This window comes from Hemicordylus capensis, chromosome 4, assembly GCF_027244095.1.
Source record: "Hemicordylus capensis ecotype Gifberg chromosome 4, rHemCap1.1.pri, whole genome shotgun sequence".
NCBI lineage: Eukaryota > Metazoa > Chordata > Lepidosauria > Squamata > Cordylidae > Hemicordylus > Hemicordylus capensis.
Genome location: NC_069660.1, coordinates 228,315,070 through 228,341,283, shown reverse-complemented (window position 1 = coordinate 228,341,283; position 26,214 = coordinate 228,315,070). Strand labels below are relative to the sequence as shown.

General features: G+C 43.5%; 1 protein-coding gene across 9 annotated transcripts in view; it reads right to left on the bottom strand.

The window, feature by feature from the left end:
• The window catches only part of NETO1 (neuropilin and tolloid like 1), a 162,965-nt gene extending 137,295 nt beyond the window's left edge, over positions 1-25,670 (bottom strand). For 8 of the 9 annotated variants that reach the window (XR_008307001.1, XR_008307002.1, XM_053249438.1 and 5 more), the window contains exons 1-3: positions 23,989-25,670; positions 13,880-13,933; positions 9,138-9,275 (exon numbers count right to left, since the gene is read on the bottom strand). Coding sequence is in view for 7 of the 9 variants with exons in the window: in XM_053249438.1 (XP_053105413.1) it covers positions 9,138-9,275; positions 13,880-13,933; positions 23,989-24,016 (220 nt within the window). In the remaining 2 variants the exon portion in view is untranslated. The remainder of the gene's footprint in view (positions 1-9,137; positions 9,276-13,879; positions 13,934-23,988) is intronic. The other variant, XM_053249439.1, reaches the window with a different exon arrangement.
• Between the last annotated feature and the right edge of the window lie 544 nt (positions 25,671-26,214).

Here is a 26,214-nt window from a genome sequence, read left to right as displayed (position 1 = left end):
GTTAAACAGCTTTCCCCTGGCCCACCATCATTTCCAGAAGTGAGCCGTGGGGGGGGGGGAGGAGCTGCTGTGCTCATGCCCCGGGCACTCTGGGATACATGAGGGGAAAAGTCCTCCAACTCCCAGCACCTCCAACTGTCCCATGTGGTGTGGCAGAGAGGAGGATGGTGGCTGCTCATCTGCCAGAGAAGGCAGGCAAGATCCTGCCTTCCCTACAGCCCATCTGCCCTCCCCGGCGAGGTCATGTGCACAACCTCAGTATGACAATGCAACCACATCCACCACAAATAGTATAACCAATAATTCATTCATTCATTCATTCATTCATTTATTCGATTTCTGTACCGCCCTTCCAAAAATGGCTCAGAGTGGTTTTATACAGAGAAATAATAACTAAATAAGATGGATCCCTGTCTCCAAAGGGCTCACAGTCTAAAACTGTTTCTTCTTTCCTTGTGAATCTTACCTACCATCATCTTTTATACTGAGAAGCATAACCATCAGGTAAATTTTGTCCCACTTTTTAAAGGAAAGGAAACAGAGGAGACAGTAGTTTTCAAAATCAATCAATAAATTCTAGTGGCCTATACTCATAGGGCCTGATCAACACTATGCTTGCTTTGCAAAGACAGTGAAAAACAGAATTACATAAATGCAAGGGGACCTCTTGTATATTATTGGGAACTGGCTACTGCTTCAGTGCAAGGAGATCTCTTGTGTAGTATTGAGAGATAGCTGCTGCGTCAGCAAAACACTGTGCTGAAGTAGCAGCAGCAGCAATAAAAACTGTGCTTCTTCCGTGCATGGAAAAGCTACACTCTAGCACACAACTGTTACTGATGGGACTGTTTGAAGGCAAGAGGGGGCCAAGAGGGACACTGGGTCACTACCAGTTTACTGAGCCTCATCCGAAGGACTCTCCAAGAAGGCACTTCAAAGCAGACCAGCATTGCTGAGAGTAGGATTGCCATCTGTCAGGTAACTTATCTGGTATTTTGGCTTAAACTTATCAGATATCTTGCTTAATAATATGGTTACATTGAATCTGGGGACACTGAAGAGAGGTGGACAATTTTGCAAATGGGAATTCTTCAACTACTGTATTTTTCTGCAGAGAACTGTCCATTTCTAAAAATACTAATTCATTATATAAAACAATGTGATACAGTGGATGGATACCAATAGAGTATCAGACAAATCAGGCCGTTGGAAACTTGGTGATTTCACGTGATTATCGTGTGTGCGTGTGTGTGTGTGTGTGTGTGTGTGTGTCCGTCCATACACACACACAGAGAGAGAGAGAGAGAGAGAGAGAGAGAGAGAGAGAGCGCTCTATTGAGTTGCCAATGGAGAGTAAAATAAAAAAAAATACACATAATAATCCAAAGCAAAAAATAAGGTTATGAATTCATTTGATTCACTTTTGGTTAGAGTTGCACACCAAAACTAAAAATTACATCCCATCTCAGACTAAAAGTGAGAGTAAAACTAAAACTGATTTGTTTTGTTGCACCTCACAAGCTGGCAATTGAGCTATCAGACAAAGCAAGCAGTTTTATTCCCTTGCTTTTAGGAACAAATGAAACAGATGTCCAGTTCTTTCATACAACCGCAGTGCACATCACTGGTTATAACATGATACCTACAATCCAGGATAGCATTGGCTGTAGATATGCTAACAACTGCATTGGTTCCATAACAGTTGATTATATTGTATTCCATATTAGTTAGTGGCTATGGCTCAATGATTCGACAGCCACTTTGCATACAGAAGATTCCAGGTTCAATCTCTGGCATCTCCAAGTAGGGCTGGGAGAGACACCTGCCTGAAACCTTGGAGGAGCCACTGCCAGTCAGTGTAGACAACACTGAGCTAGATGGACCAGTGGTCTGACTCTGTATAAGGCAGCCTCCTGTGTTCTTACCCTATTTGCATTCTTCAATATAGCTCCTTGTCATATGTTCTACTTTGGGCGGGGGGGAGCAGGGACAAGGCCTAAGATCAGATTCACAAGTGGTGTGACCTTAGAGTAGTCATATTATTGGCAGATGGCTGAAACATGTTAAAGTTGATGGCCCTGAGGAAATCTCATTAAGGCCCATGGGTTTGGTTTTTTCCCTATAGCAAAAGTAAAAGCCAAAGATGCTAGAAGATATCACTACAACATTCAAAGGCAGTATATTGCAGCTGTCCTGTGATGAGCTTTTACTACTTGAACTCTTAACAATCTTTTTAATTTAGGTTCTAATTACCTTTCTTCAAAGACTCCTAATAACATGGAAAAGACTGCTTAATGCTTGCATGTCTTGTCATCTTTTTCATCTAATTATCTCATACAAGTGCTGTCTTGAGGTTTTACATCTGCTTAAAAAGGCTCTGGGTTCTAACTAGAAGCAGAGGAACAGTTGCAGAGAAATAACCCCATACAATTAAGGCTTTAATTCTAACCAGCTTGTAATTTCATGTAGCTGACAGCTGAAGCTAAGCAAAAAATCTGTTTCAGTTTAACAGAGTGTCTGGAAATGAGAGATTGATCTAAACATCTCCCCTTCATAAATATGAGCTGCTCCCATACTAATGGATTGGAATAATCCTTGATATCTCCAGTTGCTCGGCAATTGAACAGAGGAAGCCAGGGTCATTTTTCTTTCAAAAGGAGATTCTCTGCTGCCTTTGAAGAATGTATTATGAATACAAGGAATGTGAATGGAATTAGTGAATATTATTACTCAAGCAGATAATTATATAGATGTGCTTTGGAACAGCAAAATACCATTGCTCTGCAACACAGTCACAGTCACAAAGAAAGGAAGAAAATTTCATTTGCTTTACAGAAATGAAAACAGCCTTCAGGAGAACCAAGGTTGCTAATTTTGCATTGCTTCCAATAAATCTACCCTGTCATATTACAGGGACACACAAAACGGAAAATTTCATTCATGTTTATATTACAGGGAATGCACAGCATTTTCTGTTTATGTTAACAAGTAGGCATTTCATTGGTAAGGAATTACCAGTATGCACATAACATAGGGAATGAATGATATGACTCCACATTTCTTGCTGCAAAGAACTAACACATTACATAGTTTTATGCATTAATGTTGTTAACACATTACATAGTTTTGAAGTACTACAAATCTTTTAACACCATGAACATGTACCTAACATGAATTATACAGATACACTTGTCAAGAAGCTCCAGATCCATCTTGCTGTTGATTTGGTGGCAAATCTGGGTTTGCTGCCATGCAATGCATGAAGTGGTCCCATGAGGCTTTTCACACATGCATGGAAAACCAGGCAAAGGGAGCCCAGCCTGGTTCTGCACACACATGTGAACCACTGGGATTGGGCCCAATCTCGGCGGCACCACAGCAGCAAACCTGCTTGTGGAGCCTCCCTCCAAAATGAGGTTAGAAGAGCGAGTGCTCTCCTAACCTCATTGTTTTGATTGTCTGTCAGCTGTGGCTGCAAGCAGCCATGGCTAGCAGACTCGGGGAGGGGAGGGGCATCCCCATAATGCACCACACACTTGTGTGGTGCATTACTGAAGCTCTGGGGGGTGGGGCAACACGGGGCAACATGTACCGACACCCCGACCCTTGAAGCAACCGGCAGCAGCCAGTGATCATCTGGGCAGGAGATCCACCCGCTCAGAGGCAAGAACCTGTTTGTCTGTGGTGGAGGTAAGCTTTTCAAGGCTTCCTCCTCTCGCCCCATCAAAACCCTTTCTCTGCTCGTGAGAAAGGACTCCACGTCTAATCATATTTTGCATCGTTTGGCTCATTTTTCTTCACAAATCATATTAACTAAATGTCCTGTTCTTATAAAAGCAAAAAATAAAATAAAAATCAGACTCAGTAGTCAGTACAGACGGCAGGACTAATGCCAAACAAGAGAGAGGCTGCTTTCCAGTGCATAACAAGTCTGCAAGCTTTTCTGTTACACAGGCATCTCAATCAAGGCTATTTATCAGACAGCTGAACTAGCCCTTCTTATTAACATAAACAGCAAGGCTTGAGACCCTGCTGTTCATAGGACTGCATACAAGATAGATATTAAATGATAAATCCTAATTTAACTTAATCACTTGAAGAGTTTCAAAACATCTGTTTATGTGTGTGTGTTTCCCCCCCTAAGAAGAGGTCTCTTTTCATAGACTATGGATAACAGGCAATTCCCTTCTTTCCCTACATCATTCCATGCTCCAGCTTTGACAAACAAGCCTAGGGACATCTGTGCACCAGCAAGGAAAATCAAGAGCAGTATCACCACCCTCCCCAAAAGTCCTGCAGTATGAAAATATCTGCCTGTTGACAATCCAATCTAATCCAGTCTGCAAATTATTGCTGAGGACATTGGTCATGCTGCTTTCTGAAGTCATATCAACCTAGCCACTCTAGCAACATTGGCACTAAGCAAGGAATAGTTGATCCAAGGAGCTTTAGGTCCAAAGGATGATGGGTACTGAGAGGGTTGGCTATTCTGGGGCATCAGAAGACTACAGGAAGCCCACTGATGCTCCTCTCTGTGGTATTCACAGAATAGAGTGCTTATATATACAAGGCAATAGGACAGTTTAACATGGGGAGTTTAAAATGGCTTTTATTTTAAGCAGGGGTGAGATTGTAGTTATCAAGCACATTTCTGAACACTGAAAAGTTCCAATATTCTCTGAGTGGCCAATTTCAGACATTCAAAATATAAAGAGGCATTTGATATAACTAGGCCTGGGATAGTAAATTAATGCTTCTTATCTATGGTTAAGGATGGTTAAATAAAAATGAGGGGTCAGAGCATACCTTTTCTGCTGGGATACAGAGTGCTTTCCCTAAGGAGAACCAATAGTGCATTCTATAGTTTAAAGTGCCAGATTAAAACATATTTCTTTTGTCAGGTCTTTTTGGTCAGGATTGTTGAACAGCCAATGTTATGGTGTTAATGTTAGTTTATTTTAATTCTACCTTAGCTACACTGCTGTCTTAAGTTATTTCAAAGTTGTTTTTACTGAAAACGTATTAGTTGCATTTTCATGGTTTTTAAACCTTGCCAAAAGGCTTCCTCAGACTTGGAGCCAGATGAGTTTGTTTCAATTCTACATTGGCTATGCTTCAATGTTATTTGCATTTAAACTTATGTTTCTTGTTGGATAAGTTGTGTTTTCATTTGAAAACCAGTGTAACATTTTAGTTTTCAAGGAGGCCCCTCCACCCAGCTCCAGGGCAACAGGACACACTGTCTCTAGCATACCATTTCAGTTAGAAAAGCCATCAAGAAAAATCAAAATAAAATAGCCACTTCAATTTTATAAGCCGAAACAAAATAATGCTGTATACAACATGTACACAACCTATGGCACCCATTGCCACAGGCTGTTGTGATCATCACTAGTTTAAGGACTTCAAATGGATAGACGTGGAAGACAGAGCCATCTATGAGCCATGAGCCTCTTACAGGCATTATAAAATCGCCCTGCTGTAGCCATACACAGCAGGGTGCAGGGAGAGGACCCACCCCTGCCATGTCAATCAGCAGCATGCCCCCACCACTCATGCTGATAGCACCGCTTGTCTGGAAATGGAGAAGCCAAAAGTGTGATGGCAGGCGCTCCGGTGATTATAACACTGGATCAATCCAGTCTTGCAATCATGGATAGCGGGGACCTTCTGCCCTTCACATCCAGGTACACACACTACCTTCACACGCTTCTACCCAGGTAAAAGCCTGGGGGAAATTCCCAGGCTACCTGGCGACACAGCACTGGGATCAGCCACAATCCCTTCATACAAACCCAGACAGGGCTGCTCGTGTGGACAGCCTCATTATATAGCAAAATATTTCATGCAATGTTGCCTTCATATCACTGAAGGCAAGGAAATAAATTTTATAATCCTATACCATTGTCATCTCTTGCTATTACTGAGCTGCTTTGTTTCCAATAGTCTAGTCATTTGTTTAGCAATTTAAGCTACAATTCTTAAATATTAACTGGAATAGAATATGTTTGAAAACAAACCTCCTGGCCCATACAACTTAGCATTTTGCCTCCCTAATTAGCCTGTTTGTTTAACAAGGCTTATAACAATAGAATAGAATGTAGAATATTGTTTTAAAATTTTTAAATTGTTGTTTTTTTAAATTACTTGTTTTTGATTTTAACTAAAGTTTTAATGTTGGTTTTATCTTGTTGTAAACTGCCCAGAGACGTGGGTTGGGGGCGGAATAAAAATATGTAAAATTAAAAAATAGAAACAACACAGGACAACTGCATTGTTGTTCAACTCCATCTACAGAATCTTTTAAAAAATACTTTTCTATAGTAACATTTTCTAAATAAATAATATAACAAAAGCAAACAAAATTAAAATATATATATAAAGATCAGAAAGCACAATACATCAGAATGAAAACTGAACACTCATCCACTAAATCAGACCTTCACAGAATTAACAACCGTGCAAAATCATACAAAAATTAAAGCCTGCCAAAAGATTTATGTGAACCCAGATTCTAGGCATTAAAAATGGTTCTTGTTATCAGTCTCCAGCCTCAAAGCAGTGAATATTTCAGTCTTCCAGCATATTGCCAATTGCTACCTGTGCCATCAAGTACATCAGTCACTTGCATAGTGACTGCAGGTGATAAAAGATAAAGTAAAGAACCATGCTTAAAGCAACCTCAGTTGGTAAAATAGGAATTTAAATTTTCAACTGACACAGATTTTTTAATCTACCATTTGGAAAAGTTGGTCCAATAAAAGGTTACGGCAAGAAAAAGAAAGGAAAGTAATATGTGCTATAGTCCACTGCTGTCCAATCCTGTCTAAGCAATTGCAGCTGCAACTATCAAGGCCAAAACCGATATGAATTGAGCCTGATGCAGATTAGGGATGTGCAAACTGGTTCAATGTCGAGCTGGCTCAACATCGAAATGGTTTGGTTCAACAGTTCAGTCCGACCTTGGACCGAAACCCACCCACCCGGCCATTCGGCAGGGCAGGGTTCACAAATGTTTTGTTTTATTTCATTTCATTTTATTTGTTCACTTAGTCTCTCTGCGTGGGGCTTCTCTGAGACCACAAGGGATCCACAGAGGTTTCCTCCTCCCCCCACTGGCCTCTGTTATGCACTAAATGACCCTGTTGAGATGTTCTTCAGCCCTTTCCGGGGTTCCTTCCATCGCAGTGGCCATTTTAGAGGCCACCATGCATGCCCAGTGGGACTCTGCATGGCCGGGTCAGGCCGATGGGGGAGGGTGAACCTCCACAGACCCCTCCATGGCCTTGGAGAAGCCCCCCGGAGGGGATAAGTGAAAAATCTTTTTTTTTAAGTTTGCAAACCCCAACCCCCCAGGAACCAGACCAGGGGGTTCTATGGGGGGCATAATCGAACTGGCCCAGTCCAGTTCGGGTTTGGTCCAGATTCAGTCTGAACCGGGCCAGCCACTTTCATGCGCACCCCTAATGCAGACATTGAGGTCATTCATATAATCAAAAACTGTTCTATATGGGTTTGGGAGCTGTATGTGCTCCCAATTTTTGGTTGTGTGGAAGCAAGGTAGGAGCGAAATCTGGGTAGAAGTGATTATGTGGAAGCAGGGTAGGAAGTTTCCCTCCTACCTTGTTTCCACACAACCACAAATTGCGAGCACACACAGCTCCTTAACAGTTTTTGATTCTGTGAATGACCTCATTATTTTTGTCTGTGTATTCATGTGTCTGTACAAATGTTCATCTTTTGGGGTGAATAGCTATACTGTATTCATGTTAAAATTGCTGTTTTGCACCACCCAGAGCCATTTGGATGGAATGGTATATAAACATAATAAACAAACAAACAAACAAACAAACAAACAAAAGTAAACCTGGGCACCTGGGTATACAGGTATTGATACGATGTACACTGCAGTACACGCACGTGATATAACACCTGCATAACTGTACATGCATGCAGATATATACGTGCATACAGTGTCTGTAGACTGTACATGCGCTGAATGTCACATGTGAATAGGGCCTTGATGTGATGTTGTTTGGCCTTACATGTTTGCAAAAAGCAGCTGCAAAGGTACCCATCCTGACCTGGGTTGAAACCACAGTGTAGTGTGGATTTAATCCCTTGCCCTAGTTCTGGTCCAGACACTGAGGTGCTTCACACGATTAGTGTGACGCACCAGGAGGGCTTCTGCAGGGAGAGCGGATGAGCAGAGAGCTTGCCCTGGATGGCCAAATTGGCTGCCCACGTGACTACTGGCCCCATCATGGAGCTAGTAGGGGCGGTGGGGATTGGGGGCCACCTGGCCCCTGCAAGTCCCAGCATGTCCTGCACAAGTGCACAGGGCATGCTGGGGAGACCCCCAAGGCCAGGAGGTTTGTTGTAGCCTCCCGGTCAGGGTTCTACTCATGTGTCGCTGTGGTACAGAGCCATGCCATGGCGGCATACAAACAACGAAACGGGGTTAGTGGAGCACTCGCTCCGCTAACCTCTTTTAAGGGGAGGGGTGTTTTGTGGGCTTTGCTGTCAGGAGCTGCGCGGCTCCCGTGGCAGCACACAACCAGGGGGAATCGGGCTAGGCTCCCTTAGCCCGGTTCCTCCTGGTCGTGAGAATAGCCTCTTAGGTTCCCTACTGCTCTAATTTACTCTGGGACTGACGATGCCATTGGCACACAGGGCCAAGAAGTCATGTCTAGTTTGGCCCTCTGCCTCTTTCCTCTGGCCTGACTTCTCACAGTGAAAAGGGAGAAAGAGAGCAGACTAGAAGCCACCATGGGACCGTGGTGTATGGTTTGGAAATTTCCAGTCCTTTTTCTCTTTCTTGACGAGATAAGGTCAGAAGCTGCCATCATGTCATCCTGTTTTGACAGGCTATTGAAACAAGGCATTGTGCTAGAGTAACATCTGAAGAAGAAGAGGGCAAGAAGGATTATCAGTTTCCCTCTCTAAAAACCTATGCTTAAGTCTTTATTGGATCCCCCCCCCCCAGAGCAAGCACATTTTATGTCAAGAAATAGTGTTTTTAAATGTCAGGACTTTGAAACTCTTAGTTGAAGAATCATTGTCCAAGGTAGATATTATAGATTAGATTTTGTAGACTCTTTAGGAACAGCACTGATTAGAATGTATTAGCTAATCACCTTCTATAATGTAGACACACTCTCTGTCAGGAGGATACTTGTTGGGGTAATTGGGAGAAGTGAAGATGCCCCCTTCTGGGTACTTTGTCCACGTTCCACACTGCACAGTCTTTTGTCCTTCTGAGGTGGTTTGCTTTTCTGGAGAGGGTAAAAAAACAAACAAACCAAAAGCACACAATTTAGGGGTGACAGATCTGAATAAACACTGGAAATCCTTTATTTGACTCAGGATCAATTCACATTTTCACATAACTGAAAATACCTACTTTATTGTTCTGTTCTTTGCCATAGTGGGTGGATTAGATGATAGTGCTTGGAAATCTAGCCATCACAAATGTGTACCATAGAATGTTCTTTTGCCAGGAGAAGAAGAGATAGAGCCCTTTCTCACAAGTAGTGATAAAGAGCTACAGGGTTTGCGGGGAGGAAGGCCTAAAGAGCTTACCTCCCCACAGACCAACATTCAACCTTCCCTGGTTGGGCGGATTGCCTGCCCAGATGAACACTGGTTGCTACCAGCAGCTCTGAAGGTTGGGGTGCTGGGACACATCACACCGCATTGCCCCACCCTCTGGAGCTCCAATAAGGCACCATGTGAGTGCATGGTGCATTATGGGGATCCCCCCTCCCTGAGTCTGCTAGCCACGGTTGCTTGCAACCAGGGCTGACAGATGATTTTTTAAAAACCAGGTTAGGAGAGTGCTCGCTCTCCTAACCTCGTTTTGGAAGGAGTCTCCACAAGCGGATTTGCCACCAGAGTGCCACCAAGATCAGGCCCACACGTGCATGCAAAACCAGTTTTGCATGCACATGTGAGTAGCCTCAGTGAATTCCAGATCTTTAAGCTCTCACGAGTGATTAAGTTGACAAAATACACTTCAGGGTGACGGGCAAAGCATTACTATAACATGGAGTTTTCTCTTTAATTCCTTCTTTTTATGTGTTATTCTGCAAAATATACCCTTTACCTTGGAGCTGCTGCCTATGGTGATGAAAGGGAAGAAACCTTTACAGTCATCTGAGGGGAAGGTAAGTGTGATCCCACCTCCCAGCCCAACTCATAGGTTGTGTGAACAACCTTATCGGATGTGTTTTCCTCAAACTGAGGGCCTTATCATCATCACAATTGTGCAATTCTTTCTCCCATTTACATTGGTTAACATAGTGCTTTAAACACACATAAAGGCTGTTCACACAGTTGAAAACTGGATATGACAAGTGTTCTACCCAGGTTTTAGATCTGTGTGCACTCCTAATTTTCACTTGTGGGTGGGCAAGCAACTAGGTAGGAGGGGAGGGATTGATCATGTGTGAGGCAGAAGCTGAGTAGGAAGGTTTTTCCTCCTACCTTGGTAAAATGCTGGGTATGAAATCTGCGTAGGACAGCACTGTCTACCCAGTTTTGTCTCACACACGATCACTCCCCACTCCTCCTACCTAGTTGTTTGCTCTCACACAGTTAAGTTTTTTTTATACTGCCTTTCCTTAAAGCAATTTCAAGGCGGTTTACAAAATATATAAAACAGTATAAGACTATAAAAGTTACACAATAAAAATATTAAATTAGAATATAAAAATACAAATCTAATTAAAAGTTTTAAAAACATACATAATATAACCATAAAATACAGAGCAGCAGCAACAAAAACAAGACTCGTATAAAAGCCTGGGTAAAAAGCCAAGATTTTACTTGCTTTCTAAAAACTGTGTAGAGGCCCACCGGGAGAGCATTCCAAAGTCTGGGGGTAATGACTGAGAAGGCCCTGTCATGCGCAGAGGACAGGCAAGCCTCCCTCACTGATGGCACATGGAACAGAGCCCCCTCTGATAACCTCATGAAGTGTGCAGAAACTCTTGGGAACAGGCAGTCTCTCAGGTATCCAGGGCCCAAGCCATTAAGGGCTTTAAAGGTCAAAACCAGCACCTTGAATTGGACCCAGAAACTAATCGACAGCCAACGTAGCTCCCTCAGAATTAGGGCTGTGCATGAATCAATTTTTTAGATTTGATTTCTGCCCAAATTTAATCATTCCTGATTTGTTTTGTGTCCAAATCTGTCCCCCCTCCAACAAATCACCCCAGATTCGATTTGAATTTGATTTGAATCAATTAATAATTTTAATAATAATAATAATTATTATTATTATTATTATATTTGGATCATTTCAGACCACTTATAAAGGCCCTAGGGACACCAAATTTGGGTGATGGATAGGTCTCCATGGGTGCCACCTACCTCCAAATTTCAAGACAGTGTGGCACTTGATTGATTTTTAATGATTTTTTTAAAGTTTTTAATGATTTTGTATATTTCCACCATAGGAAATAATGGGGAGTTGAAGTCATTCTATCCTAACCCTAATATGGATCCCAGATTTAATTCTTTAAAAATCTAAGCTCTAGCCCTTGTAGAAGTGGAGTTATGGAGCAAAATGTCAAGTCACTATTTTTCAAGTGTTTGGATTTTTTGGTGTGTAATAACTTATCCTCGTAATGATTCCAAACACTTGAAAAATAGTGATCACACATTTTGCTCCATAATTTCACTTCTACAAGGGCTAGAGCTTAGCTTAAAAAAACAAAACAAATGAAGCTGTGGAAAATTGATAGGATGAATCGATTCGAAAATGATAGGATGAATCGATTCGAATCGAATCTGGCATGATTCGATTTGGACCCGAACCTAGCCAATGGGCCACAGGGGTGATTTGTTCTGTCTCCAAATCACCTGAATCAGCTAGATTTGGGTACAAATCGATTTGTACCCAAAGCGATTTACACATCCCTATCTCTAATGTGCACCTCATATTTCAAGTGACTGAGATTCCTATTTCCAATCCAGAAAATATGAATTTCAGTGATATCACTGGTGCCACCTTGTAGCTGGGGATGAGATGAGGTTTCTTTCTGTCCTTTCCAGCATTATGATTCACTGTTTATATAAATGTTGCCACCACACGCTAGGTTTGCCCAGTGTTATATAGACATTGGCCGGTATGGGGGACAGGCAAGAAGCTTTTATTTCATTGATCTGCATAGGCTATGATCTGCATAGGCTGATTCAGGCAAAATCACTGCACTCAGTTTCAGTTTATTCTTTTGGGTTCCTTCATGTTCTGCTTTGAAAAGAGGACTTAAATTACCTTTCTCTTTGCAATTTTTTAAAATATCCAAGTTATCTGTTCATGCATTTATTTATTTATTTATTTATTTATTTATTTATTTATTTATTTATTTATTTTTCAGATTTGTAGGCCGTCCCAAACTTCCATCTCTGGCCGGCTTACAACAACCAGATTAAAAAATGAAAACCATATAACAATTGAAAACTACAGGCCAGTTAAAAAGCTTGGGTGAATAAATGTACCTTCAGAGACATTTTACAAGTTGTCAGAGATGGGGAGGCTCTTATTTCATCAAGGAGTGCATGCCAGAGTCTCAGGGTGGCAACAGAGAAGGCCCATCCCTGTGTATCCACCAGATGAACCACAGACAAACCTCTCCAGATGATCTGGGCAGCTGGTGCTCATGGTTAATACCCAGGAACCAAGCTGTTTAGGGCTTTATAGGTTATAACCAGCACCTTGTATTTTGCCCAGAAACAAAAGAGCCAGTGTAGATCTTGCAGTATAGCAGTAATATGGTCTCTCTGATGACCCAGAGACCAATCTGGCTGCCACATTCTGTACCAACTTCAGTTTCCAGACTATACACATAGAGTACACTGCAGTAGTCAGGTCTGGAGGTTACCCGCATATGTACCAGTGTTCAGAGGTTGTTTATCTCAAGAAACGGGCTCAGCTGGTGCATCAGCCGAAGTTGATAGAAAGCACATCTGGTATCCGCCTCAACCTGGGTTACCAGGGAGAAGTTTGGATATAGAGGCACCTCCAGACTGCATTCCTCTTCCTTCTGAGGAAGTATGACACCATCCAGAACTGACAAATCAAAATCGTCTCCAGAGTTCTGACCCTGCACAATAAGTATCTCTGTCCTAATTCAGTCTCAGTTAGTTATCTCTCATCCAGACCATCACTGCCTCCAGGCAGGCATTTAGGGAAGTTATGCCTTCTCCTGATTTTGTTGACACAGAGAAATAGATTTGGGTGTCATCAGCATACTGATATCACCCTACACCAAATCTCCTGATGAGCTCTCCCAGCGGTTTCATGTTTAAAAGCATTGGAGAAAATATGGAGCCCTGGGCAACACTATATAAAAGTTTAGATTTTGAAGAGCAGTAGTCTCCAAGGGACACCATCTGGAATCTGCCTGAGAGGTAGGAATGCCTCCCACCCCATCCCCTCAGACGCTCCAGAAGGATACTATGGTCGATAGTATCGAGAGCCACTGAGAGATCCAAAAGGACCAAGAGAGTCACACTCCCCTTTAATTCCTAATTGGTGATCATCCATCAGGCCAACCAAGGCAGTCCCCAACCCATAGCCCACCCAAAAGCCAGTTTGAAATGGGTTTAGATAATCAGTTTCCTCCAAGACTGCCTGGAGCTGGGAGGCCACCACCCTCTCAATTACTGCAGATTTAGCTGCAGAACTAGTACTGTATAGACCAGTGGTTCCCAAATTGGGAGCCGCCAAATGCTGCTGAACTACAGCTTGTAGTTCAGTAACATCTGGAGACTCCCAGTTTGGGAACCACTGGTATAGACAACATATTTTATCCATTAAAGGTTTTTTTAAAAACAACCAAGAATGGGAATATTCCCTATTAAAAAAACATACCTGCTCCTTTTTTTGTTGCCCCAGCCCAATGTAGGATGATAAAACTTGCTACAACTGAAAAAGAAAAGCATATTAATTTCAACAGCGAGTTAGCAACAGCAATCAAAAATGCTATAGCATACATTACCAAAGGAGGAAAACGCTAAACAATCAAGGAACTATATGCTGTTTTCTGCTATTTCACCTTGCCATTTGTTATGTCTTCATGCAGTTAATTTCTTGCCATGAATAGCTTTGAGATAAAGAGCCCTTTCTCATGAGCAGTGGTTTGCTCAGGGTTTACAGGTTTTACGGGCTACAGGGTTTGCGGGGAGGAGGCCCTAAACAGCTTACCTCCATGCGAGCAGTTTGCTGTCCTTGGGCGGGCGGATCGCCCGCCTAGATGAGCACTGGCTGCTGCTGGCCGCTCCAAGGGTCAGGGTGCCGGGACTCATCACCCTTCGTTGCCCCACCTTCGGAGCTCCAATAATGCACCATGTGACAAATGGTGCATTATGGGGGCCCTCCTCCCCAAGATTGCCACAGTCAGCCAAGGATGCAAGCAGCCGCTACTGACAGACGATCCAAAAAATGAGGCGAGAAGAGTGCTCACTCTCCTAACCTCTTTTAAAGGGAGGCTTCATAGGCAAGTTTGCCCCCATGGTGCCACTAGGATCGGGCCAATCCTGGCGATACACATGCATGTGCAAAACCAGGCTGGGCTTCCTTAGCCTCGTTTTGCACACATGTGTGAATAACCTCAAAGTATTGTAGACCCAAACCAAACCGACTGTAGTTCCATAGTGATAACCATATTGATGGCGGGTACACATTCCATGGTACTTTGTGCAGACTTACAGCTATTGACTGATGAAGGCAGCTATGTGCATAATACTGGATAACCATTTCCAATGTTTTAACTGGCATCCGACAATAATTTTACCAGACATTTAATAATAGTCTGTTGATGGATTTACCTTATTTGATCCAGTTCAGCCCAAACCACCATCTTACTACCCGCATAGTTCTGTCATCTAAATTATTCAAAACCTTCATGCCTCTGTATGCAAGAAAATTAGTCTCCCATACAGTGAATCCCACAGTAACATCTATTTTTCAGTTCAGCTTTAATAAATGTTATATTTGTTGGGGCTATATTGCTAGCTTTGTACATTAAAAATCAAGTCAAAGATAGATTGTAAGATGTGACACAGCGGTAGTAATTAAATAGTTCCAGCAGTATTTTTAATGCACAGATATAATTTCTAATTTTTGAAACATAAAACATAGACTAAACTGGCAGTTGAGGAACAAAATCTAGTTTTTGTCTAAATTTTAGAACAATCAATCACCAGTTGATGACAATGACTATACTATAGTTTTGAACCACTGCTATGATATGGCCGCAATCCATACTTTGGTTGCATATAAATAGTGGCCTTGGGTTGGAATGGGGCTTCGGATGGGATGTGTACTTGCAATAGATACATCTCTCAATTTCAATAGAAATTGGATGAACCCCACAATTCACATCTGCATCAGCAGCATGCATAGATACCCCTTGATGGATGGAGTGTACTATATTAAAAATAGGCTGTTGCAAAATGACCTTCTTCCCCTGCCCAAGAAGTTCTACAACTAGGCATTTGCCAGATACATGAAAGCTTCGTTTTCAATTACATTTTCCTGTCTTTGTACAAATGGGTTGCAAATATTTGTGAAGAAGTTATAGACTCTCATTACACTGACGATACCAGTTATATATTTAATTCAATGTGATTTAATACACAGAGGCCATTCACATGACCTGGAGGGTGAGGGAGTGGACAGGCGGGCGGAAGGCTGCACGAATCTTACCTTCCCCACAGTCAAGCCGTGGAACATTGAATTGTGCTCCCAGATGATCCGCTTCTGTGCCAGGCAGCATGGAGCTCCAGAAGCTGGGACAATGCATCCTGGCCTCTGGGTATTCCATAATATACTGTGTGCCGAGTGTGGTGCATTAGAGGATTCCCCTAGGAGATGGGTGCTCTAGGGGCCTGTCTCTGTGACTTCAATAAAGCACCTCTAGGGGCCTGTCTCTGTGACTTCTCAGGCTAAATGTCACCCAAGAGGAAACATGATCCCAGAGCCTGGGTTAATGGCATGCTGGCATCATTAACCCAGGCTAACAGCAGGCTAGTTGGTACTGCCCCACAAGAATTGGGCTCAATCCCAGTGGTTCTCATGAGCAGCCTAACCCAGTCTGGGCTTCCCTAGCCTGGGTTAGGCTGCGTATGAGAACCGCCTCACAGTATAGTGTGGAATGCTTTATTGCCTTAATATTGATGACACACACTACGCAGTCACTCTGAAATAATCTGTCTCAACTAATTGAGACATGAGGGTTCTTGTCTCTGCACATGAGTTTGGAATTGATAGCCTTTGGAGTCCTATCAACTTATCGCTCAGTGATTTAGTTGTTTTGTAATAATTGAATAATGTTAGAAGTTTGTAACCTTGCTGCTTTGTACTATGAGGTTGGATGGACACTGGTTTGTAGTCTTCTAGAACTCTTCTATCAGAACCGTCATTTAGCAGTGTTTGTGCTAGCAGAGCACTTTGAGGGTAGAAGCTGACTCAGCAAAGAAAATTCTGAATAGAGTATTAATTAGAAGAGCATAACCAACATTTCTGATAATTATTGGCATTGCATACATTGGTAAATAATACATTTACTGAATATCATTTGCATGAGAAAATTGCAAATGATACTCGCATTTTGTGTTTCGTATATAAATCTTGCATGATTGTCTCTACTCTTTTCCTTCTCAAAGATGGATTGTGGCAATACATGGGATTCTGTAAGTTTTCAGAGCTGTTATAGTATGAATCATGAGTGCAATGTAATTACCCATTTACTAATGTGTATTTTATGTGGATGAAAATACATTCTATGCGTATTGAAGGAAATGCACCATGAGTTTTCTAGATAATTTAGAGGTTCAATCCTTTGAATTGGCACCTGCAATCTGAAAGCTTTAAAAACTGGTTATTCATAGTACACTTACAGGGCATCTAACACAGGTTCTCAACAATCCTTATTGCAATCTTTCTACAATCTACAGCCCTTAGAATCAAAGTGGTAAAAATCCTGTGAAGTAGTTAATTATTTTTCTTGTTTGCATTGGGAAACAGAGACTTACTATTTGTTCAAGGTCATCCAGTGAGTGAATCGAAACCAACACCCTCCCCACTGGACCACTCTGATTTTCTGACCTTCAAGCTAGTTGAATTTAATAGGGAGTATCTACCAATTGAATATACCTTATTAAGCGTCCCTGTAGGCTGATCACTCATTCCTCCCTTGTGAATACCAGGGAACACTGCTAGACATGCTTCAAGTTCTAGAATCAAACTGAGACAACCTAAGGCGAAATAGTTAACTGGACTTGTCCTGCCAACACAGACACTGGTTCCTAGGAAGCCTTGGCTTGCTAATTTGTTTTGAAATGTATGTAGCCCTTATTACTTCTTTCACATTTTTTGTCCATTTCTAGAACTCTGCCAGCCAGCACACCGACCTACGCACTAGAGCCCCAAACTTATCGGTTATGCGGGCATCTCGTCATACATTAGATTTGTAGACACAGGGATGCCAGTGAAAATTATATGTCCCTGGAAATTTCTTTACCCAGCCATCTCCCTTGATGTACAGTTTACAAGTACCTATCAGAAGGAGCACAACCTTCACACTGAAAGTCTATAACTTCAGCAGCAGCTACCAGGAATGCAGAAAGCCAAAATATAATGGTACCATCCTGTATATACTAAATACTTACTGTTATGTGAAAGAATTGAGAACCTGCCACTGAAATGCCACTTGGGTGTCATCCTCATACCAACTGTAATGTGTGCTTTGACCCTTAGTGAGTCCTCACATTGGGTCCTGAGAAGCTGCTGCTCAGCAACCTGCATGTCACATCTGTCCCCAGCCCACTGGACTGCTTGTGTGTATGTTCCCACTGGGAGTCTTTGCCTTTTGCCTGATGCTCCCTTGGTTCCCTATGGAAGGGGTGTAAGCAATCCTTGCATCCCCTAAATGTAAACCTCCAGCTCTATAGTTTGCAACTCCCCTGGTTTGTGTTTAGCAAAAAGTTTCAAGCAGAACCTTGGATGTGCTGCAGAGCGAGACAGCTTTGCAGTGATTGGCTGGGCCCTGCTTCCCGGTGTGTGTATCCCAGGAAAGTCTAACTCAAAGAAGGAAGAGCCAGTCTGCCTGGGGAAACTGGAGACTCAATACGCGGCCTTCCTTGACTTCTGAAGGCAGTCACAACTTGCATATGTTAGTTCAGGCTAGCTGGCTTTCTTATTATGTTTGGTTTAATGTGTGGTGTTATAAATTCTTTTTTCACATGCCTTTTCAAACCCAGGCCTTACCCCTTTGCTAAAATAAGCCACGTTTTGATTTTATAACTGCTGGTCTGTATTTAGTAGATCTAATTCTAAAACTCCCCATGGCCTAGCTGTTTGGAGCATGTTGCTGAAAAAAGGAGGTACTGTTGCTCTGGGACTAGCCATCCTACCCTGTCAGAAGGGTAGGATGGCTAGTTACAAGGGGCTTTCCATCCCTTTTCACTTGCTGCTGCTCCAGAGCAGCAGACACCTAGATATCAGTTCAATATGTATATCCCTATTTCACATTATGGGTTGTAGGTTGACTCAGGTTGACTCAGCCTTCCATCCTTCCGAGGTCGGTAAAATGAGTACCCAGAATGTTGGGGGCAATATGCTAAATCATTGTAAACCGCTTAGAGAGCTCCGGCTATAAAGCGGTATATAAATGTAAGCGCTATTGCTATTGCTATTGCTATTGCTATTGCTAGGATAGTCCTATGAGTCCCAATTCAAAGACAGCACTGCGCTTTTCTTTTGGAAAATGGAAAGCCTTTCTGCAGGTAATGAGATAGCTGGGAAGGGTAGGATAAAAATGTACTTAAATAAATATAATCCACAATAAATAGTCAATTTCACACACCTCCATCTCCAGCCCCAGGCTTCAGACAGTGTCTTGAAACTCCAGCCTGAATGGTTATGGAAGTTTTTAAAAGGTCACAGAAGCTACCTAATAATGTTCCCTTCTTGACACCTTACATCCGGGGTGTCAAATTGTGGCCCTCCAGCAGTTGTTGGCCTACGACTTCCATCATCCTCAGTCACAGTGGCTAACATCTGCAGGAGGGCCACAGTTTGACACCCCTGCCGTACATTACATCTCCACAACTGCATTCCAAACATCACTCCAAATTACAGAGGCTCTGCTAAGTGAGGTGTCAGGCCAAAGGCCAGGAATGTAGCTATAATTGAGTGGATGGGTTCAAAGAACCCAGGACTGCAAGCTCCCATTTTCTTCATTATCTCCCTCACTCTGAGGGGCCACCAGGGAGAGGGGCGAACACAGGTCCCCTCTCCTCAAGGTCCACTCTCCTCTACATCCATTCCCAATGCCTATCTAGTCCATCATCCTGTACCACACAGTGGCCCACCAGATGCCTCTGGGAAGCCCACAGGTAAGGGCATGACCTCTCTCTTCCTGTTGCTGTCCTGCAATTGGTATTGAGAGGCATCTTGCCTCTGAGGCTGGAGGTGGCCTATAGCCAACAGACTAGTAGCCTTTGATAGACCCTTTCTCCAAGAATTTGTCCAATCCCCTTTTAAAACCATCAAAACTAGTGTCCCTCGCCCAATCCCATGGCAGGGAATTCCATAGATTAATTATGCACTGTGTGAAAAAGTACTTCCTCTTGTCGGTCCTAAATTTCCCAACCTTCAGTTTCATGAGGTGACCCCTGGTTCTAGTATTGTGAGAGGGAGAAAATTTTCTCTCTGTCCACTTTCTCTACTCCATGCATAATTTTATACACTTCTTAGTCCCCTCTTTTCCAAGCTAAAGAGCCCCAGATATTGTAGCCTTGCCTCATAAGAAAGGTGCTCTAGGCCCCTAATCATCTTGGTTGCCCTCTTATGCACCTTTTCCAGTTCTACAATGTCCTTCTTAAGATGCGGTGATCAGAGTTGCAAGCAGTACTCCAAACATGTTGTGCCATAAATTTGTACAGGGGCATGACAATATGGGCATTTTGATTTTCAGTCCCCTTCCTAATGATCCCTAGCATGGAATTTGACTTTTTCACAGCTGCCATGCACTGAATTGATACTTTCAACAAACTGACCCCAAGATCTTTCCTGGTCAGCCACTGACAGCTCAGTGTATATATGAAGTTGGGGTTTTTTGCCCCCATACACTTGCTTCCATTGAACCTCATCTGCCATTTTGTCGCTCACTCACCCAGTTTGGAGAGATCCTTTTGGAGCTCCTCACAATCTGTTTTGGATTTCACTACCTTAAATAGTTTAATGTCATCTGCAGATTTGGCCACTTGGCTGCTTACCCCAACTTCTAGATCATTTATGAAGAAGGAAAGAACTGAACTAGGAAAGAACTGAATTTATGAACAAGGAAAAAACTGAACATTTCCAGCAACAATTGTATTCAGTTGACTACTAAGATAATATCATGTCCTAGAAAGAGGAGCATTTTCTTTAGGCAAGTCAGTTGGATCCCATGCAGCAACTGAGTAGTAACTATGCATGCCTTGTATTACAGCCTCCTCCTGGAACACATGAACACAGGAAGTTGCCTTATACCTAGTTAAACCTTTTGTCCATTTAGCTCAGCATTGTCTACACAAACTGGCAGAGGCTTCTCCATGGTTGCAGGCAGGAGTCTCTCTCAGCCCTATCCTGGATATGCCAGAGAAGGAACTTGGAACCTTAGGCATGAAGATGTTCTTCCCAGTGCAGCCCCACCCCCTAAGGGGAATATAGTACAGTGCTCATACATGTAGTCTCACATTCAAATGCAAACCAGGGCAGACCCTGCTTAGCAAAGGGCACAATTCATGCTTGCTACCACAAGACCATCTCTTCTGGAAAGACTCATTGTCAACAAACTAGGCTGTCTTGTGGTAAGGCCAGTTTTGTTCAGATTTCTCTGTTTATCAAGTAATAGAAAACTGCTATTACCCACTATATAGCCAATATGTAATTTTAAACACATATATCCTTGGATCTTGGAAGCACTTTAAAAACCCCATGATGAATGCATTGCTTCTGTTTAAAAGTAGAGGGCCCAGGTCTCATAAAACATATGCTACCAGCCAGAAACCACAGTAAACAACATATTGGAGCAACAATGGAGTATATAATCTAGATGGTTTGCTTTGTTGTTCTAAAAGCTGGAGATGTTTTCTCCAGTATGCTTGACATCACTCCAGTCCAGAGCAGTCAGAATTAAAAATGTATGTTCAGAGTTGGAATCAGTTTTACAAGTTATTCTTTTTTAAGAGGAAAAGAAATAAAAACAAATGAAGGAAGCCCTGAACATCTAATTTCTTGCTATTTCCAGGGCATTTTGATTTACTTAAGAAAGAAACATATTAACTTCTGAGTGATCCAATGATGGTTTAAGGATTCAAAGAAGGGGGTAGAGGGAACAACTTGTTATGGTGTTCTTCAAAGGGGCTCTTAAAGAAGGAATTTTGATTTTAAGAAGAGTGTACTGAAAACTAGTGAACTTATAAGACAATTTTTAAAAATATTGTCACATGACACAATTTATTCTCTTCAGTGATATTCTGTATCCAGTTGTAAGTGCTTTTGCCCACTGTTCTAAATGGAACACCCCAATCCTAATGGCAATTATTCAGAAACAAGGCCCATTCATTTTCATAGAATTTATTTCCACATAAGAGGCTAATAATTGGGCTATGAGTGTGATAGGTACAGGATTGCAGCCTATGCAACCTATGCAACACAATTCTCCGTGTTTACACAGAAGTAAGTGGGACCCTATTATTCCCAAGTAAGTGGTTAAGATGTCACTTTAGTGATTATGGAAATTAACTCTAAAATATTGATAAACTATATAGCTAAGGAAGCTAAACGACATACCTATGGATCATTGCTCAGTTATTTCCATATCCACCTGAAAAATGGGAATAATTGTAACCTACTTCTTCTTTTTGTGTAGATAACCACTTTGATTACAAGCAAGACAAAGGTTGAAGCCCACATTCTACTAAATTTAATGGCAGCAGGAACCTTTGATTCTAATCAAAAGGAACTAGATATTATTGTAAAACTGTCTGCAGATTAAAAAGCATTATAGACATTATGCTTTCTTACTAACTACTAAGCACTTGAGTCCACCTAATGGCACAGTGGGGAAGTAACTTGCCTATGGAGCAAGAGATTGGTGGTTCGAATCCCCGTTGGTTTGTTTCCCAGACTATGGGAAACACCTATATCAGGCAGCAGCAATATAACAAGATGCTAAAAGGCATCCTCTCATACTGCACAAGAGAAGGCAATGGTAAACCTCTCCTGTATTCTACCAAAGAAAACCACATGGCTCTGTGGTCACCAGGAGTCGACACCAACTCGATGGCACAACTTTACTAAGCACTTGAATGTTAACAATTTGGGTTCTTTAAAAAAAAACACCAACCTAAATCTGTTTACATGATTATAAACTGTTTACATGATTATAAATATACCAATGCAAAATCCATCTCTCTTTTAATTGCTTATTCCTATATCCTCACTCAAAGAAAGCATACATAAAAGGGGGAAAGAGAGGAAAGGCTGCAATCCTGACACAAAACTCCCATTCACTGAGCTTGAAAACAGGTAGACCAACAAGAAGAGCAGTTTCCCAATGGATCACCTATATCTCCATTGTTTCTTCCCATTCCTTACTCTGAGTCTCTATTTTCAAGTCTCAGTGCAAGGAGCAGGACAATATAAGCAGAAGCCTAATTAAAGCTACTGGGCCGACACTGATGCTCCAAAATATTGTGATATGTCCAGAAAATAAAATAAATGAAGCAATTATGCACTGTGCTCAAATGGGATAAAATTGGTTTAAATGCAAGTGTTTGTGTGTGTCCTCTTGTCAGTGTAGATGTGTGTGTCCTCATGGTTTCTTGCTTCTAACTGTTCACTATTATGGAACTGATTGTGCTTGTGCAGGTAACTGAAACATTCATTACTACCAAATAACTTCCTTCTATCACTTTATGTGAAAAAGCTTATCAGTTTGCAACTTTTGCTCAACACAAAACATAGTCATAAGTGGTGATCTTCAAGAACAACTTTCCAACAACAAATATTTCAAATATTGGAGTAAACGAGATGAAAGCTGTTGTTCCGAAGGTGGATGCAACTAATCTTAATCCAAATCACTAAATTTCATTTCAAGATCAAATGATGAGGACCATGGTCCAAGTTCAGCAGCACTGCCACTAATCCTGAGTAATAATGACAGTAATCAATGAGTTTATACTGTGGATTAATGCTGATGTCGTAGAATTGGCACCAGGGATGGATGTGTGTCGTTTGGTTTGGTTTGCTTAAAATCCCAGCATCAAACTCATCTCTGGCAATGGGATTTAAGAGTTAAGGAAGTCGTATAGCAGTAGAGTAGTCCTGATTATGCTCACATTTACATGGAAGTTAGCCCCATTGATTTCAATTAGACTTACTTCCAAGTCAGTGATTTAGGATTACTGCCGGAGCAGTAGTGTCTGATCTCAGTTTCGAAACACATTCCCTGCTTAATTCTCTTTGATTTCAGTGCTGGGTGACTCCCGTGCTGCTAGGCGTACTCAACACGGCCTAAAACCTCTATAGCTCAACTACAGGCAAAAAAAGTAAAGAGAGTTTTTTGCAGGTCTCTCCTCCCCACCCCACCCCACCCCCAGCTTTTCGTTTTACGCATGACTTTGAAAGCGACCAGCTCTCTCGGATTGGAACCTCCTGAACTCCAGCCCAGTCAAAACAAACCCAAGAAGCCACTGTAAATGGGAGGCTGAACTGGCCAGCCCCGAGCCCTCTGGGCGCAAGAGAGGGACGGAAGATGAGAGATCTGCACCTACGCCATGAAGCTTTCTGCATCTGATTCCTCTATTAGTTTGCAACAATCCACCATTGGAGGAGGAGGAGGAGGTGGTGGTGGTGGTGGTGGTGACAAATGAGTGGCGGTAGAGGGCATGGTTGGAACTGAAAGGGAGGGCAGTCAAGATACTCACTGTGAAACAAGCTGCGCCCATGGATCATGTCTGTTCCTTACACAAGGGGCTTCGATCTCCACTAATTCCATTTAGAGACGGGAGGGCTTCCAGCGGCGGGAAGAGGACGGAGAGCAGGGCAGCCCGAAAAGCCCACGCGTGCTGCACACCGAAGCCAAGTGGATCGGCGCCCCTCTCCCCAGCTCTTCCTCTTGCCTCTCACCGGCGTCGTCTGGCGAGGATCAGCCCCCCATCTTCAGCGGCGGGCTCCGGAGCGACCAGCATCAGATCCTAGCACAGCCGCAGCGGCAGGCACCGGGAGTCTGCATAACTGGCCGAGAAGGGCAAGGAAACAAGAGCAAGCGAGCGAGCCCTCGACGCACCAGCTCCCCTCCAAGAGATCGCAGTCCACCGCCAACAGGAGCCGCTCGGCTCCAGAAAGGGAGGAGGAGGAGGAGGGGGAGGAGGGCTTGTCTCCTCCTCGCCAGGCTCCCCCCTAATCGCCAGTTTCATACAGCACCAAAAGCAGCCCCAAGTATTTCCTGGAGAAACCCGCGGCCAACCGTTCGCAGCCCTTGGGGTTCTGTTGATGCATCGAAGGCAGGATTAATGGGTCCGTCATCAGTTCCCTGGGCTTGCTTCTCTGGCAGGGCGGTGGAGTGGGGCGGGCGGGAGGGGGGGATCCAAACACGGGAGTTGGGGAGGAGTTGGGGGCAGGAGGGGAGGGGAGGGGAGAAAGAGAAAGCAAGCTTTACCCGATAGGGGATTTAGTCATATTTGTGTGCCACACAATCCTTATTAGAGGCGAAATCCTTTAAAATCGGCCAAATCCATGTTTGCAAAGCTCTCGCCCCGCTGCCTGTGGCATAGTGTCAAAGCGGAGCCAAAGCGCGGAAGAGCATCCCCACCGGCTCCGGTCTTCGGGTGCGGAGAGGCGAGAGGAGAGGGGTGGGGAGGAGGGGGAGAAGAGGAGGAAGGCGGAGAATGAAGGGGCTGAAGCTGTCCACCTTCTGGAATGGGAAACTTGGAGATGTTCAGAGGAAAGAGTTGGAGGGGAAGCGAAGCCTGGAAGGTTTGAATGAGGAGGAGAACGTCGCCCCCCTTGAAATGTATGCCCCAAAGCAAGAGATGAGATCTTCTCCACTCTCCTTCTCCTCCTCCTCTTCTTCCTCTTCCTCTTCCTCTTCAGCAAGAGCTCTTCTCCCTGTGAGCAGCTGCAGTCTCTTCACTTCCAAGAGCAGAAGAGGCGGGGGGCAGAGGGAAAGCTACAATAAAAGTTTAGCAGTTAATCCTGGGGGGCCGCACTAGCATGCTTGCCTCTTCCGATCAGTAGGGAGGAAGGTCTTGAACCCGCGCCCCTCTTCTGCCCCGCTAATTTCCCTTCAAGACATCATCCCAAAGACTGAGCTCTCTGGAGGAAGGCAAAGCGAGAATCGATGGTGAGGAATGAGACTGGTGTAGTAGGGGGCGGGGACCGGAGGAGAGGGGGCGAGATCGCGATCTAGAGCTCTAGATCACTTGGCGGGGGGGGGGGACGCAGGGAGCCGAAGGAGGCTGGAGCTGCATCCTTCTCCCAACGGAGCCCAACTCCTTCTTCGGGTCTTGCCAGCAGCTGCCACCGCAGCTGCCAAGGGCAAAGTCCGCAGTCCCAGCTTCTTTGACACACAGGGATTTCCCAGCCTGCAGCCGCTGCTTCCACTCTCTCTCTCTCTCCAGCTGGCAAAGGCATCCACGTAGGAGGAAGAGGAGCCGTGGAGGGAAAGCAAGCAATCAAAAACGGAGGGGGCGATGCGTGGGGAGGGGAGAAGAGGAGACAGACGCAGATGACAAGAATCGCTTGATAGTCGAAGAACAGGATGCGGGAAGGGGATCCACACACACTCCTCCTCCTCCAACACCTGCTGCTTCCAAAGCTGATACAGAGAGAAATGGTGCTGAAAGAGAAAGGGGGTCCTATCCACAAGAGAGCACCGGATCTGTGAGCAAATGCAGCCTTCTTTTCCAGACCGCACTGTCTGCAAAGGCTACGCAAGAAAGAACGGACTGCAAAACACACACGTTTCACACACACACAGTCTTTCCCTGCTGCAAAAACCTACAGGGTTCTGTCCTGGCTGCCTGCAACCCGAACTTAGCCGATCCAGAAGTCAGCCTCAGCGATCTGAATGGGGCTTCCTCCCAAATAAGTGTGCAGAGGACAGACGATTAAACTGGGCTGCTTTAGGGAAGGCGACTGGTGGGACTGTA